Genomic DNA, 15,153 nt, shown 5'->3' on the forward strand with positions numbered 1-15,153 from the left:
CAAATCAGGCGAGACTAATGATTGAGCAAACGATTTGTGATATATATGAGCTAGCGAAGGGGCAAATTCTTCTGTTTACAATGCTGGAAAAATATTATTACGCCTTGAAATATGACCTCAATTTTGATCCTATAACGACATATATCACCAGTCAGATAGTAGGTGTGCTGATAATGGTTTCTACGTCGTCCGCCAACAGAACACCAACTGTCTCTACCCTTTAATAGGGAATGTTCACAGTCGGGAGTCTCAGTGTGGTGCAAACGTGTGAAGCAAGCAGCCAACCATGCCACGGAGATGCTCTCATGCTTCCTACAACCAACCAAGCGAATTCCAAAGGGGCCTAATTCTTGCCGTCCGAGTGGCGGGATCGTCCTTTCAGAAAACTGTCACCCGTGGTGCGTCAGTTGTGCAACGACGCTGGTATCAGTCGTCACGCGGAACATTCTCACAGATGTAGGTGACGTTCTGGAAGGCCACGTATCACAGACTCTCCAAGATCGTCGTACTATAAGGTCAGCAGTGGCAGATCGTACAGATATCACAGCGCAGATAACAGGTCTGCTGAACCTAGACGTGTCAACACGAGCTGTTGCTAACCAGTTATCAGTAGCGGGACTATGAATACGGGCACGTACACCTCTAGCTCGTCTTCCTCTCACGCCACAACATCGACTTAAACGGCTCGACTAATGCCGTCAGAGGATCATTTGGAAGTTGGAATGGCGCGCCGTGGTCTTCAGCAATGAAAGTAGATTCAGCCTGCACCCAAGTGTTGGTTCTTTGCGCGTACGTCGTAGACCTTGTGAGCACTGTGTGTTACAGTACATTCGTCTGAGACACACAGGCCTCTCCCCAGACTTTGTGGTCTGGCATGTGATAAGCTACAATTGTCATTTCTGGAGGTGACGCTGACCAGCGCTCGGTACATACAGTGTGATGTTAGACCAGCTCTTTTGTCCTTTAAATAAGAAGGAGATGGGTAGTTCCCACAGCAAAAGCTCTCCCACACGGTGCTCGCGAAACTCAACGTTCTCTGCAAGAGGTGCAGCAATTGCCCTGGCCAGTACGATCTCCGAACTTGTTTCCAATCGAGCACGTGTGGGATTTGATGCTACGGAAGCGAATCGTGCGACTCGTCACGCAGCAGCTGTTACAGAACTACGTGAACCGATTGACCAGGCATGGAATAACGTATACCACGACAATATCCGCCATCTGTATGATCGACTGGATGGCAGAGTAAGTGCCTGCGTTGTCCCCCGTGGAGAATACACCATGTCCTAATATGGGTGTTTCAGCATGTTCCGATACCTGGTACCTCAGAAATGCTTTTATTATCTGTAAATGTAATCATTTCATGTACTCCACGTGCACTGATGGAACAATAAATCTTGAGTGAATTGGAAACCGCTAGAAGAGTGTATTATTTTTTTCTACCGGCAGTGTATTAAATGTTAAATCTAACTAGACATCCATCAAACCCTCAGTCTTTGTTCGTTATAAGCACATCATTCGTTGTTCGATACTGAAGTGCTAATTTCGATAACTCTCTTTTTGTGAGACTGTGCAGCGGTTAAACTTTGACACTTTTATGACTCATACTACTTCGTTCAGAAAAGAAAAATCAGAAAATACGCTAAATATTATGCAGCAAAGTTCTCGGTCCGTTATTCTACGACTGCGAGGTGTTTACGTGGCGATAAATATGAAACAGCGTTTTGCCGGAAATCTTCATTTTTCTTTGGTTGAAATGGCTCTCAGCACTATTGGACTTAACATCTGAGGTCATCAGTCCCCTATAACTTAGAACTACTTAAACCTAACTAACCTGAGGACATCACACACATCCATCCGTGATCGAGGCAGGATTCGAACCTGAGATCGTAGCGGTCGCGCGGTTCCAGACTGACGCGCCTAGAACCGCTCTGCCACTGCGGCCGGCCATTTTCTTTTCTTACGGCTTCACCACCTTCTTGTATAAAATGAGACAACGCTTAATGTAGCTGGTATCACATGAATTCGACGTTGTTTTTCGAAGCTATCGAACGTCTTCAGAAAGAATACCGATGAAAACCCATTTAAGCATCAATATGACGTAGGAAAAAATGTTTTTGGTCATTTCCAGACTACCACTTATCGATAACAGGTATAAAATATTTAAACCATCGTCCTCCCGAATGCGAGTCCACTGTACTAACCACTACACCATCTCGCTCCGTCTTTGTTACATAGGACTTACTGTATTTTAGCTCGGTCTAATTTATTAAAAAGTGTTCAGTTCTCTGGTTGAAAGCTACAGATGAAAATTACGTAACCAGCAAGTATAAACAAAGCATCTATTTTTTTAAAACAGTAATAGCTGTAAAGCGCTACAAAAAGCTGGTAAGGAAGCAAACTTTTATGTTAACGCATATGTATTTTACTGCTTCGCTTTCCATTACAAAAGTTCATCCAACATTAATAGCAGTATAATAATTTCACTTCGTTCAACGTCTCCTCATCTAACGTACTTCAGAGCAGGACACATATGGTGCGTCTATTTGGTCTTGTGCGCGTCAAGTTACGCTTATACATTTGCTTATTTCAGTACCCATATTTTCCCCGGTCTCCTTCCTTCAGGTAAACACCTTGGAATTTTCACATGATTTTATATCTTGGTCTAAAGATAATTATTTCATTACTCATGTAGTCGCTCCTAATTGTTGATTCTGTTACGAAATTCACATTATAAGGCATTTTATTTCGTCTAAGATGTCATTGTGTAGTTAAGACAACGATACAGCCACATGGTGCCTGAAGAGGTGTAAGGTCTTTACTAACCAAAGAGGGGAAGGCTGAAACGTTGAAAGACATATTGAAGGTCTGTTCAAGAAAGACGAAGCTGAAGACAGTGTTATGGAAAGGGAGGAGGAAGTAGATGACGATGATGAGACGATAGGTACCCCGCTGCGACACAAATTTTACAGACCTAAGTCAAAACAAGGTCCTTGGAACATACAACTTTCCTTGAGCAGTAACAAGACCCTTCCAAGAACCCACCATGACAAATTTACTTCACCTGGTCTTCAAGACACATGAGATGAGCGAAGTGGAATCGTATTTCGGTTTGCAAAGTATAAAGGTGTGAATATTGCCGATATAATAGTTTAAAATATTGTAGTGGCTAAATACTGATATAAATTGTTTACAGAAGAATAGGAAAACTGGTATAAGCTTACCTCGGGGAAGATCAGTTTTAGTTTCAGCGAAATTTAGGTAGATGGGAGGCAATACTAACCCTACGTCTTATAGTAAAAGTATGCCGTATGTAGATTTAGAGAAAGTTTCTGACAATGTTACCTGGAGTACTATATTTGAAACTGTGATGTAGTGAGGATAAAACATTGGGAGGTTAATGTTATCTAGATCCTGTACAGAAAACAGACGGCAATTATAACTGTCGCTGCAGTCGTGGACTGTGCGGCTGGTCCGGGCGGAGGTTCGAGTCCTCCCTCGGGCATGGGTGTGTGTGTTTGCCCTTACGATAATTTAGGGTAAGTAGTGTGTAAGCTTAGGAACTGATGACCTTAGCAGTTAAGTCCCATAAGATTTCACACACATTTGCACATTTTTTTATAATTATCGAAGGACATCAAAAGATGCTGCATGCTATCCTCCATGTTATATGATCTGTATATTGAGAAAGCTTTGAGGGAAACAAAGGACTAATTTATAAAGGAATTCAGGCAGTGGAAATTAAAATTTTGATTTCTGCCGACGATATTCTGTCAGTGACGGCAAGGGAATGAATAATGTCTTGACAATAGACTAAGATAAATATTAACAAAAGTATCACGATGACAATGCAGTGTAGAGCAATGAAATCACATGATTCTCAAGAATTACATTAAAGAATGAGACAATAATGAAGTAGATGAGTTTTGCTACCTGATCAGCAAAATAAGGGACCATGGATGAAGTAGAGAGTGCTTCAGATGCAGATTGGCAGTAGCGTGAAAAAGAGAAATTAGCTAATACTGAAACTGAAGTGCTACGAATTCTTTCCTGAAAGTATTTGCATGGAGTATAGCCGTATACGGAAATCAAATGAGGACTATGAAACCCAAAGAGAGCAGGGGCTTCGGAAATAGTGTGCTCCAGGAGATCGGATAACTAATGAAGAGCATTGAATTGAGTTATTTTAGTTCACAAGCTGCCTAACAGAAGGGATCGGTTGGCACGACATACCCTTAGGCGTCAAAAAATCTTCAATTCGGAAATAGAGGGAAATGTGGGGATATGCCTCTAGTTTGATTTAGAGTAGGGCGATGCTATTAAATTAGTATCATAGGAAGAGTTTCAAGACGATAAAAGTCATCTGCAAAAGAGGCAACTTAGAATATCATCGTTCGACAATATTTTGACTACTACCCGGCAGGCCACAACCTTTACCAATATTAATACAGAATTCAGAGAAGATTTAAAGTAGGCAGGACAGCAAAATGGTCGTTCTTCTCCAATGGTAGCTGCTACAAGCAATACACAGGGCCTAACGGAGAGCATACGTTCGGATAAGATTATCAGTATGAAGAGTCGTTCCGTGATGATGTTACAAACTTTCAGGGAAGATGGGATAATTTATCAGTTTTAAGTTAGAGACTCTCCTCAGGAAACGACCGAGTCGGAAGTTATAAGCGCAAATCTACTGACGTTCCGCCTTAGCCTACCTCTGCGCTCAAACTAAGGACTCCCACTTCCGAGCCCTGCCCTCGACATCCAGAAAATCCGTTGAATATTCTTTAATATTCTCAGACAATTTATAATTTCCCCTGTTGAAGGGCTAATAATGATGCTGATAACTTGATGTCATAGAGACCGAAAATTCTAAGACGGCTGTACAGTAATAAGGATTTCATTTATCTCCACAAGTTTCACAAAGTGTTGCTTTTACAACAGTTGTTCAAAATGGCGCCTCCAAGCGTCAAAGCGGGCATGGCATCGTCGCATAAACTTACGTACAACCCATTCAGCTAATATTCCTGGTGTTGTTTGGACAGTGTCGCAGACAGAGCGTATTCTTCAGCCTCTAAAGACGTCTCGTACACAAGACTTTTCCCATGGCTCCATCCTTTTTCTTCTTTTTTTAAAAAAAAGTAACGGTACTGCCGAATTTATGCTTTGGGAAATCGCACATTACGCCCATTCGCCATAAGTCATGGTAAAGCACGACGACGCAGGTCTGATTTAGGCCGCTAAATATGCAGTGTATTTGTCTCCGTATAGCTCCTGACGCTCGTAGAGCGACCGTAACCGTAGATTGCCTCCTATGGCTGGGTGCTGGCGAAGCGACGACCATTCGGCAAACACTGTTCATGCATGAGGAAACAATGTCTCTATGATATTGAGGCTCCTGCATAGACACTTGTGCAATCTCCGGTATGCCATGAACCACGCGTCTTGCACGTTCGGAGCCAGGTTCCGACTCGTGCAACGCGGGTTTATCTCGCCGCAGCACTTAGGTGTCATACGGGGCACATCTTCTGTTGAAACAACCACTCCTGTGACGTTTGGCAGCTCACTTCACATCTGTGTCTGCTTCCGATGTCAACGTTGGTAGAGTTAACGAAACCCGACATCCTGTCACAACGGTGACCATCGTGAATAATACGTTTCGAAAGACTTTTGTCGCAGACACAGTCACTAAGTAGTCTTACTCTGTTGACGGTTTCGACTCTACGATTATCTACTAACCATAAACTGACGTATCATCGTGTTCAATATTATGCCACTGTTAAACAGTGTTAAGATATGAGCGCAAAAACGGCAATAGTTTTGAATATGCTGCTGCAGTTATTTATGGTGTGATGATGTCTGTTGAACTGTCTAAATTAATAAGAACGAAAAAATTAGTCGCTGATTTCGTACGTAAACAACATATTATGCAACGCTAATAGTTCTTGCAAAGAAAACCTGCATTAGCCCCAACATTAATTATAAACTCACGTAACAGACTGGCAGCACCTTATAAAAATGATTCAGGACGATTTACGTTGTAGTAAAAATTAACAATTGCATGAGCACTATTGACATTCACAACTAGATGTTAGTCTTGTTACGATGGATAAGTTCGTAGCGAACTGTAACTGTAAGATTTTGCTATTGATATGAACTTTAAACTAACGGAAATACGAGTTATAGTCTCAGACAAAAAATTCAAGACATGTGAAAATGTTGTATTCTTATCGCAGATATGAAATATCAAATGATTCAAACAGTACAACTATACGGGACCGTTCACTACGAGAGTAATTGTCGATATAGATTACTAATTTTTTTTGTTGGTCCGCTTCTATCAGGAACACTTCGAGCAAAGGAAAATTTTTCTCCAGAAAGATACTCATGGATGAGACGGAACTGAAACTGAAGATAGCGAAGTAAAATCAGAAATACTGAACATCATTATCAAAGGTTCATTTAGAAGGGAAAGCTCAGTTCAACACTCGCGCCACTGAAAAGTTGAAGGAAACACATGTTAGTGACAGTGACATTGAAAATCAGATGCAGCCGTTAAAACCGAACAAATCTCCAAGGCCTGACAGAATATCTCTTAGACGGTACACCGAATTTGCAACTGAGTTGGCCCCTATTTTATCCATAATACATCATAAATCTCTCTAACAAAGAGCCGTATCCTGTGACTGGAGAAAAAGGCACATGTCAAATCCGTCTATAAGAAGTTTAACACAAGTGATTCAGAAAAACACTGGCTAATATCTTTGATATCCATTTCTTGGAGTGTTTTGAACATATTTGAGTTCAAATGTAATGAACACGAACAGAAAACCTCCAACATGCCAAACGTGTTGGATTACGAAACCATCGGTCATGCAAGACCGAACTAGTGTTTTTCTCCGATGAATTCCTGATATCACATGGATTAAGATGTTGAAAAAAGCTTAACAGGAAAACGCTTCACAACAGATTCTAAATCCCCATAGAAAAGCCTACATATAAAATTTTGAGAACGAAGTGATGGGTCTAGTAATATACCAGCACCCTCTACATATCGTTCCTGTAGGGATCGCGAAGACAAGATCAGATTGGCAGAAGAGCACGCTGAAGTGTTTAAGAGTCTTGCAATCCACACATGAGTGGAACGAGCGGGAGTCCTAATACCGGTACACTGTTCTGCCATGCTCTCCACAGGCGTCTGAATATGGATGTATATATGTAGGTGTATTGGTTTGATGCGTAAGTTCGTATTTTTCTTCATAATTTTAATAAGCAAAACAAATAATATACAAAACAGAATTTTAGTCATCAGTAATATAGTCCCCTTCACTATTTACAACAGTCTGCCTACGCTGTGGTAACTTTCCGATTCCGCGACCACTGACATCACGTAGTTTTCAGGCGAAGAACTCGTCGAGCCATGTTCGAAACGGAAAGGAATTTCCTTGAAGGTTGTTCGATAGAGAGCTGAAAACGTGAAAATCTGAGGGCGCGAGATAAGGAGAATAAGGTAAGTGCCGAGTGACTTCCAAAACCAACTACTCCATGGTGTCTTTTGTCGGTCTAGCAGAATGCTGGGGGCGTTATCGTAGAATAGTATCATTTCACGCAATCTTTCTCGTTGTTGTTCTTGGACTCCGCCTGCAAGACGTCTAAGTTGTTGACAGTAAATGTCAGAAGTGATGACTACGTCTTTCGGAAGCATTTCGTAGCAGAGCACACCGCCTCTGTTTCACCAGATGCATAACATTATCTTTAGTGGATGCGCGTAGATCTTTGTGCGGAGAGTTGCTGCTTTGTTTTGGCTCAGCCTTCCCTTTCATACCATTATGTTAGCATCAAGACATAGTTTATCGTAACCAGTACTGACACAAGACACGAATGGTCGTAAAGACGCCATTTCTCGTCACCAGTAATGATACAGAGTAGGAATGGTCGGTGTCGTTCACGAGCTAATTGAAGACGAGTAAGAAAAAATGCACATATGGCCACCGGCTCATTTTTGTGATTTCGCCTTTGAGCATGTGGTGCACATCACCCGATTTGTGAAGGTTCCCCAATGCATGCAAATGTCACACGGTGATAGAATGTTCAGTTCTAGAGTGCACTGGCGGTGACCATTGTGGATTAACGAATCTAAGCGATCTTCATTAAACACTGAACGTCTTCCCAAACGTGGAGAGTCACTACCGTCAAAACGGTCGTCCAGTGGCATTATCCCCATACACGGTGCAAATGTTTCTGACTGCCTCCGGTGCTGTCATCCCTGTAATGAACACAGACCGAAGGATGCGTCGGAAATGTTACGATTTCTCCATTTGGCATTCCACTTTCCGGCGTCAACAGCTACACTCACTATCTTCAAATGACAAAATGACCATATGTAAACTCAATTAGCAACAGTAAATTACAAACAAAAATAACATTCCTTAAATAAACTCATACCAACGGGAATACCAACAGGCAAAACAGAAACACCAAGAACTTAAGCAACAACCTAATAAATGTAGCAGATCGGCGCGACGCTGATCCTGAACATCTTCATATAGTAGTCAGTTTTCTGTAAGTGCAATTCACTCTCGCAACAGTATTTTGGAAATATTGAAGCCGATTTCTCTCTCCAAGAGCTATCATGTGCAGTAATTTTATTCATTTCTTCTGATATACATGCTAAATGCATTTCAGTATCCATCCAGATTCCGTGTAAGTATTATTCCAAACAGCTTTGCAATAGTTTCCCTCCATGGTACCAAAAGTTTAACACGACAGGGTGTAGAAATAAGGTAGGTAATTCTCGAATTGAGACTATTAAATGAAATCTCTGACGGTACCATCACGAAGATGTAGGAAACTAAGGATTTTGTGTGTGTATAACTACTATGTTTCATATCTTCCACACGTTCCGTTCCGGAACGACCGTTGCCACTGCATGTCTGTTCTCTTGAAGTTTCAGACACCAGCTGTTGTGAATGCAATAGTTACAGGAACTGGGGCATTCAGATACAACCCGCCTTCATAGTTGAGACGGTTAATACAATGATGTGTTGAGCATGTTAGTGGCCAATTCGAACTCCACCTGTAGAAACAATTTCCACAAAACGACAATAGCCTAATCCCCATCCCCCCACTCGATCCTTACCACACCAAATTCAGTACAGCGTAAAAGTCGAAACAGTAGAAGTGATAGTACGAATGGAGCTTGATAGGGAATGAGAAAATGATACAGGGTGCAACGAGGGTTAAGAGAGTTACATATGAGAGATATGTTAAAGCGAGTGTTTCGTTCGATACTGGCGTGGCACTTTGCAAACCCGCAGTACCATATCATACCAGGCCGACACAACATCCAGTACGTCGGATAATTCAGCGCCGGCGAGGAAGAGCTGCGCATCAGAGGGCGATGCAAATAAAACGACCGTAATGCAACACCGAGAATAATCACTAGACCCGTCCTAGAACTTCTGACACTCAAAAAATATGATGAATAGGGAGTACAGGCTATGACAATGTGCTCTGGCGTCGTTCAACATCATGAAACATATTGAACACTGTATATTATGATCGTTTTCTCCACATGCTCTATGGTGATTATAATGCTTGTTACTCTTAAATTTTATCTGTATAATACTTATTTCTTCTTTCCTAAATATTCATTTCGGTTGTTCTCAGTCAATTGACATTACCCATAACCGTATAAACACGACCTCTTATGATAAAGGATTTGAGAAAGTAAGCTCGTCCCACGCTAAGACCATAACGCAGCACGAGTGCAGACGAAATTCTGCTGCGGCCCGGATAACAACTGCATCAGAGTGTGCTATCGAAAAAGCGATGAAACTGGAGAAGTATTCCGAACTGAAGTACGCGGGACTCTACGATTCTTGTGATCAAAACGTGTTCATTGCACACAAATCCATTATAAAATTCTGGTGTATATGGACCAAATGTCGCGTCCAGCTGTAGTCAAATAGTATCAATATAATCTGACAAAGGCCTGAAATTCGTTGGTAATGATGACCAGGAATCAAGATCATCGTTATCGACGACAGACGACAGTTTCCAGGCAATCGAGGCAATGATTCATGATTGTCTCCCTTGGATAGCTATATTTAGATTTTTCACAACTTCCTTAAATTACCCCAGAGGAATGTCCCGACGGTTTCTTTGACAACAGAACTGCCGAATAATTCCCCTATATTACAAAATTAATTATTCGTGCCCCGTGACTTTCTGGTAGACGAGATGTTTAGCTAAATCCTTTCTTCCAGTCCTAAGGCAAATACGTCCAAAAAACGCCTTAAGATATTTACGTTTTTGATTAACTGCTCATGGTCGGGATACGTGATTAGGCACAAATTTTCAGATGACGTCGTGGTCAACTTTGACTGTTAAATATAATCAAATATAAAATATAATACTACAGTTCCGTCCGTGTAAGCATTACGAAGTGGAATAACGAATATGCCTATCGTTTTAATGTGATATACGTAAAATACGGACATGATGACGACCGCGTGGTCCATTTGTCTTTACCATCTAAAATACCTTATTATTGAGAAACAACAGATGTGTAAAACAAATGTTATCCATTAACCCGGGGGACACTGAGCAGTATTCTTGTCTTTACTGTAGTGTTATACGTTGCAAAGTAATGAACAGCCACACGTGTTTTTTAAATAGCACTCTATATTTTTTATTTGGTAATCCACTATCTCTCCTCAAGACCTGTCCAAACACGCATCACGGTGTACTTTTCATATAGAAATAACGTTGTAGAAACCGCAAAACGAAAATGATTTTGCATCTAGCACACAGTGCAGGTACCGAGAGTAATGTAAGTCAAGCACTTAAGTAGTGCTGAAAGTAAACAAAAATACAAAAAAATTGTTCAAATGGCTCTAAGCACTATGGGACTTAACATCTGGGGCCATCAGTCCTCTAGTCGTAGAACTACTTAGACCTAACTAACCTAAGGACATCACACACATCGATGCCTGAGGCGGGATTCGAACCTGCAACCGTAGCAGCAGCACGGTTATGGACTAATGCGCCTAGAGCCGCTCGGCCACAGTGGCCGGCTACAAAAATACACACCAGTCACTCTATCAGTCGTTTTCGTTAGAAGATTTATGTGAGTACAATGACACCATCAAAGAGGAAGTAGAAATATCTCTCATCTATGGAAAATGTAGGTGGGGAGAACATTAATTCCAATAATGTGGTTCTGTTTGCTGTCAACTCCGATAAGCGAACGAGTTACGGTATGGCAGGTACTTACAACGTAATCTAGAATAGGAGAGTTTTGTGTTACCTTCATAATACGTCATGTTTACGTGATTGGTACGCTGTGATATGTTTCTGAACAGAGGAGAGGAACATGACTGCTAAATAAAATATGAGGTAGGTTCGGAAAGCAAGGCCTAATTTGGCGCGAATTGGAAACGACTGTGAAAATCCGATGGAACTTCGCACAGATGTGTTGGGCCGTGTCTTTAGTGTGCCTGTCGATCGCTTCACGCCGCTGTTTTCAGGTCATGAGTGCAAAGGATCATGCAGAAATTCCTTAAACAAGTATGTGGATCTGGTGAGAGATTTCACCTGAAGCTATGAAGCCCACATACCATAAATGTCATTCGTTTCTTTCTGCAAGCAAATTTTGAGCCGCAATCTCCAGGGGCAATGAAAACGCTCCTGCAGCTTTTTCGATGGGAAGTGTTTGATCAACCACAATACAGCTCCCTCCGTTGTTCATCGCTGCTCACAGGAACTGCTGGCTACGAAGATAACATTTTGGCACAAACAACGAAAGGCAGACAAGCGTAAAGAATTGGCAGAAAGCACAGGCGGCTGCTTTCTGTGACGAGAGTACTAGAAAGTTTGTTCAGCGCCACGACTAATTTTTAAGTCGGAGTGGGGTCTACTTAGAGAGGTAGCTTGAAGGTGTGGCTAACTGTTTTTGATTGTCACTGTGGCCCTCAATTCGCGGTCGGTCGGACCCTACTTTCCGAAAAGCTCTTGTATGTAGGGTAATATTTTAAAAAGTCGTGCTGTTATTTGTATCTCCGTGACGAACAAAAACACAAGAAAGCTAATCATGCTAATTAGAGACCCTCTGGAAACTTAAGCAAATTTTGCTTCACACATTTTTTTTTTTTATTTTATCTCTGGACAAAAAGTTATCACGGGTGGCCAAGATAAATAGGATACACCAAGATATATGACAGATATTTTTAGTTTTGACATGAGCTGAGGTACACTTTTCATAATATTCCACTTAATACTGGCCATACTGGCAAAATAATGTGAATAAATAATTATATAGTGAAAGGTTACCATGATATACTGTAAAAAATGTAGGTACACAAAATGTAGCATTATGCTGTTGTGATATGGCAGTAAATGTACTCACCCAGCAACTTCATCACTTCCTCCTGGTTGATGAAGATATTGAGATGGGCCTTGGCGACCGAAGCCGTCACCAGCAACGTCAGGGCTCGAAGCACCAGCATCGGGAACGTCATCTCACTCGGCGAACGGCTCCACGGTGCGAACTATAAGCCAACAGTCTGTTCTCCGGAAGGTCACCGACATAATTTTGCAGTTCTTTCCCCCTAGTCACTAACCGATTCTACCGTAGGTGCAAGCAGAACTTCACAAAATATCTGCTGTCGTCCTACATGACCAGAAGACTCGCAATCTCCGAACGAGTAACACTGAAGTTAAAATGTCACTTGAAGCTGTCCCTTTGCAAGGAGGTGGGGAGTACGAGAAGAGGCGTAGCTCTCTACGTTCCTTTCCTCAGCTGCACCAGTTGCTAAAGTAGTTCACAAACTGCCCTCCCAGCGGGATTCCACCGGGAGGTTAAAGGAGGGCACCCAGCCTGGTCTCTGGCAGCACGAAGGGCCAGCGAGGGCGGCGGGGGGCGGGGGCAGCCAGGAGGGATGCTCGCTCCGCGGACGTGTGCTGAATTTTATACGGCGGCCGGGGCGCACGCAACAACTTTACCAAAGCGGCGGCTAAAGTTGTGACTTACTGCTGCAGGACACCGTAAAAAGAGGCGGTGCCGCCAGGGCTTGGCAGACTTATTGAGGTCGCTTCCAGCATCCGTGCACGGCCGTCGTCCATGCTGGCGTGGAGTGATATTCCCGGAGTTTGATTATAATGTCTGGGTAAGGTACCTACACACTTCTGGTAACAAGTGATGTCTCCGACTTACGGATTAAACTTTCGTCAGGGCTGCGTATCAACGTATATTGTAGTGCCTGTGGACACTTATGGTTACTGCTGCGGGAAGTGACAATCTTAATATGTAGAAAGAATTTCTAGTTAAATTCACATATGAGGAAAATCTGTACTTCTCTCACATCACCATTTAGCACAAGAACGAATTTACACAGCCAATCTGGTGTTGGACGAAAGATGCAGTTGCGATTAAATTAATGTTAAGAGGAGTACTAACACAGAAAGAGGTTTCTATTCGTCAGACTAAGAAAGTTTATTACTATTGTCGCTGAAAATTCTCGTCACAGAAGAACGTATTACTCCAACGTCGGAGTAAATATTGGAAATAAGTTTTTACTGTGTCATTGTGGTATGAATTGTGGTACGAATTGTGGTATGAATTTCAATGCAAATAGACTATCACAAAGACGGAACAGAAGAGAAAATTCTCAAGAGAGAGGCGTGCTGTACAACGTAGTAACAGCCGTTATGAGTTTTGATGTTACTACCACTTGTCATTGCTAGAGACAATTTAAGGAGGATACGACGTGTCTTAATCGATATTGAGCAAGTTAAAAGAGTGTGGAAGCAAGTTGCTCCAAATGGCTTCAAAGACAACACAAACTACGTTTGTTAAAAACGTCACATTTGGTAAGAACCTTTGGTAAGATTTTCGCTTGTGTACTCCAACTCGCAAGAATAGAAATTAATGGCAGAAGTGTATGCCTAAGTCAAGTAAGCACACCGTGCAACCGTGCAGTAGCACGGACGAAGGCACGCCCATCTCGCGGTCGCACGGCCCGGTCACCACCACAGCGCGCAAAGTAGGTCGCTCCTCATCGCTGTTGACAATCACTGCGCTCTGTTCGGCTAGTGTTATATCTGTCCATCGCCTAGCCAAACACGCAACGTCTCTATTACGTGTCACAGAGAATTCCTACTGACGCAGTTATTGTTCGGAACGAGCAGCGGATCAGTCCTGTAGCAGAGCTGTACGACAGCGCGTGTACCGCGAGGCCATGTCCGCGGGTGTGGGTTCGGCAGGCGTCGCGGAGTAGCGTCGGCGTCGCCGTCAGCGTCTCGTGGGCGCGGTGAGGCGAGGCTGGGCGCCGTGTAGGAGCTGCGGAGCGCCGGGACGAGTGGCGCAGCTGGAGCGCCCCGGACCACTGCGGGGTGGCTGCTGCCCGGCCGGCCGGCGTCGCGCACACCCCCCGCCTCGGCCGCGCATGCGCACCGCCGCCGCGCGACGCGACGCCAGCCGACCCAGACGCCACTTGCAGGGCTGTGCGCCGCGCCAGTACTCGTCCGTCTGTGCAAGCGCGTGGAGTGCCGCCGAGGACGGTACTCCTCTTCGCTCTCCGGGCGACTTCCACTTGTTTACTGTTCTCCTTCACTCACGAGACACACACATACACACTCTAGAAGGGACAGTCATACGTTTCATATGTTTACATCATCATTTAAGACTGATTTTGCCTTTCAGCGTTCAGTCTGGAGCATAGTCCCCCTTATAAAATTCCTCCATGATCCCCTATTCAGTGCTAACATTGGTGCCTCTTCTGATGTTACGCCTATTACTTCAAAATCATCCTTAACCGAATCCAGGTACCTTCTCCTTGGTCTGCCCTGACTCCTCCTACCCTCTACTGCTGAACCCATGAGTCTCTTGGGTAACCTTTCTTCTCCCATGCGTGTAACATGACCCCACCATCTCAGCCTGTTCGCCCTGACTGCTACATCTATAGAGTTCATTCCCAGTTTTTCTGTGATTTCCTCATTGTGGACAACCTTCTGCCATTGTTCCCATCTACTAGTACCTGCAATCATCCTAGCTACTTTCATATCCGTAACCTCAACCTTATTGATAAGGTAACCTGAATCCACCCAGCTTTCGCTCCCGTACAACAAAGTTGGTCGAAAGATTGAACGGTGCACAGA

At 43.2% G+C, this 15,153-nt stretch overlaps 1 protein-coding gene across 1 annotated transcript in view; it reads right to left on the reverse strand.

Moving 5' to 3' along the window:
- LOC124796215 (tyrosine-protein kinase Dnt-like) overlaps positions 1–12,881 on the reverse strand; it is a 232,588-nt gene extending 219,707 nt beyond the window's left edge. Inside the window, exon 1 of the mRNA XM_047260309.1 lies at positions 12,404–12,881. Within this exon, the coding sequence (XP_047116265.1) occupies positions 12,404–12,515 (112 nt within the window). The 5' untranslated portion in view covers positions 12,516–12,881. The remainder of the gene's footprint in view (positions 1–12,403) is intronic.
- Between the last annotated feature and the right edge of the window lie 2,272 nt (positions 12,882–15,153).

This window comes from Schistocerca piceifrons, chromosome 1, assembly GCF_021461385.2.
Source record: "Schistocerca piceifrons isolate TAMUIC-IGC-003096 chromosome 1, iqSchPice1.1, whole genome shotgun sequence".
NCBI lineage: Eukaryota > Metazoa > Arthropoda > Insecta > Orthoptera > Acrididae > Schistocerca > Schistocerca piceifrons.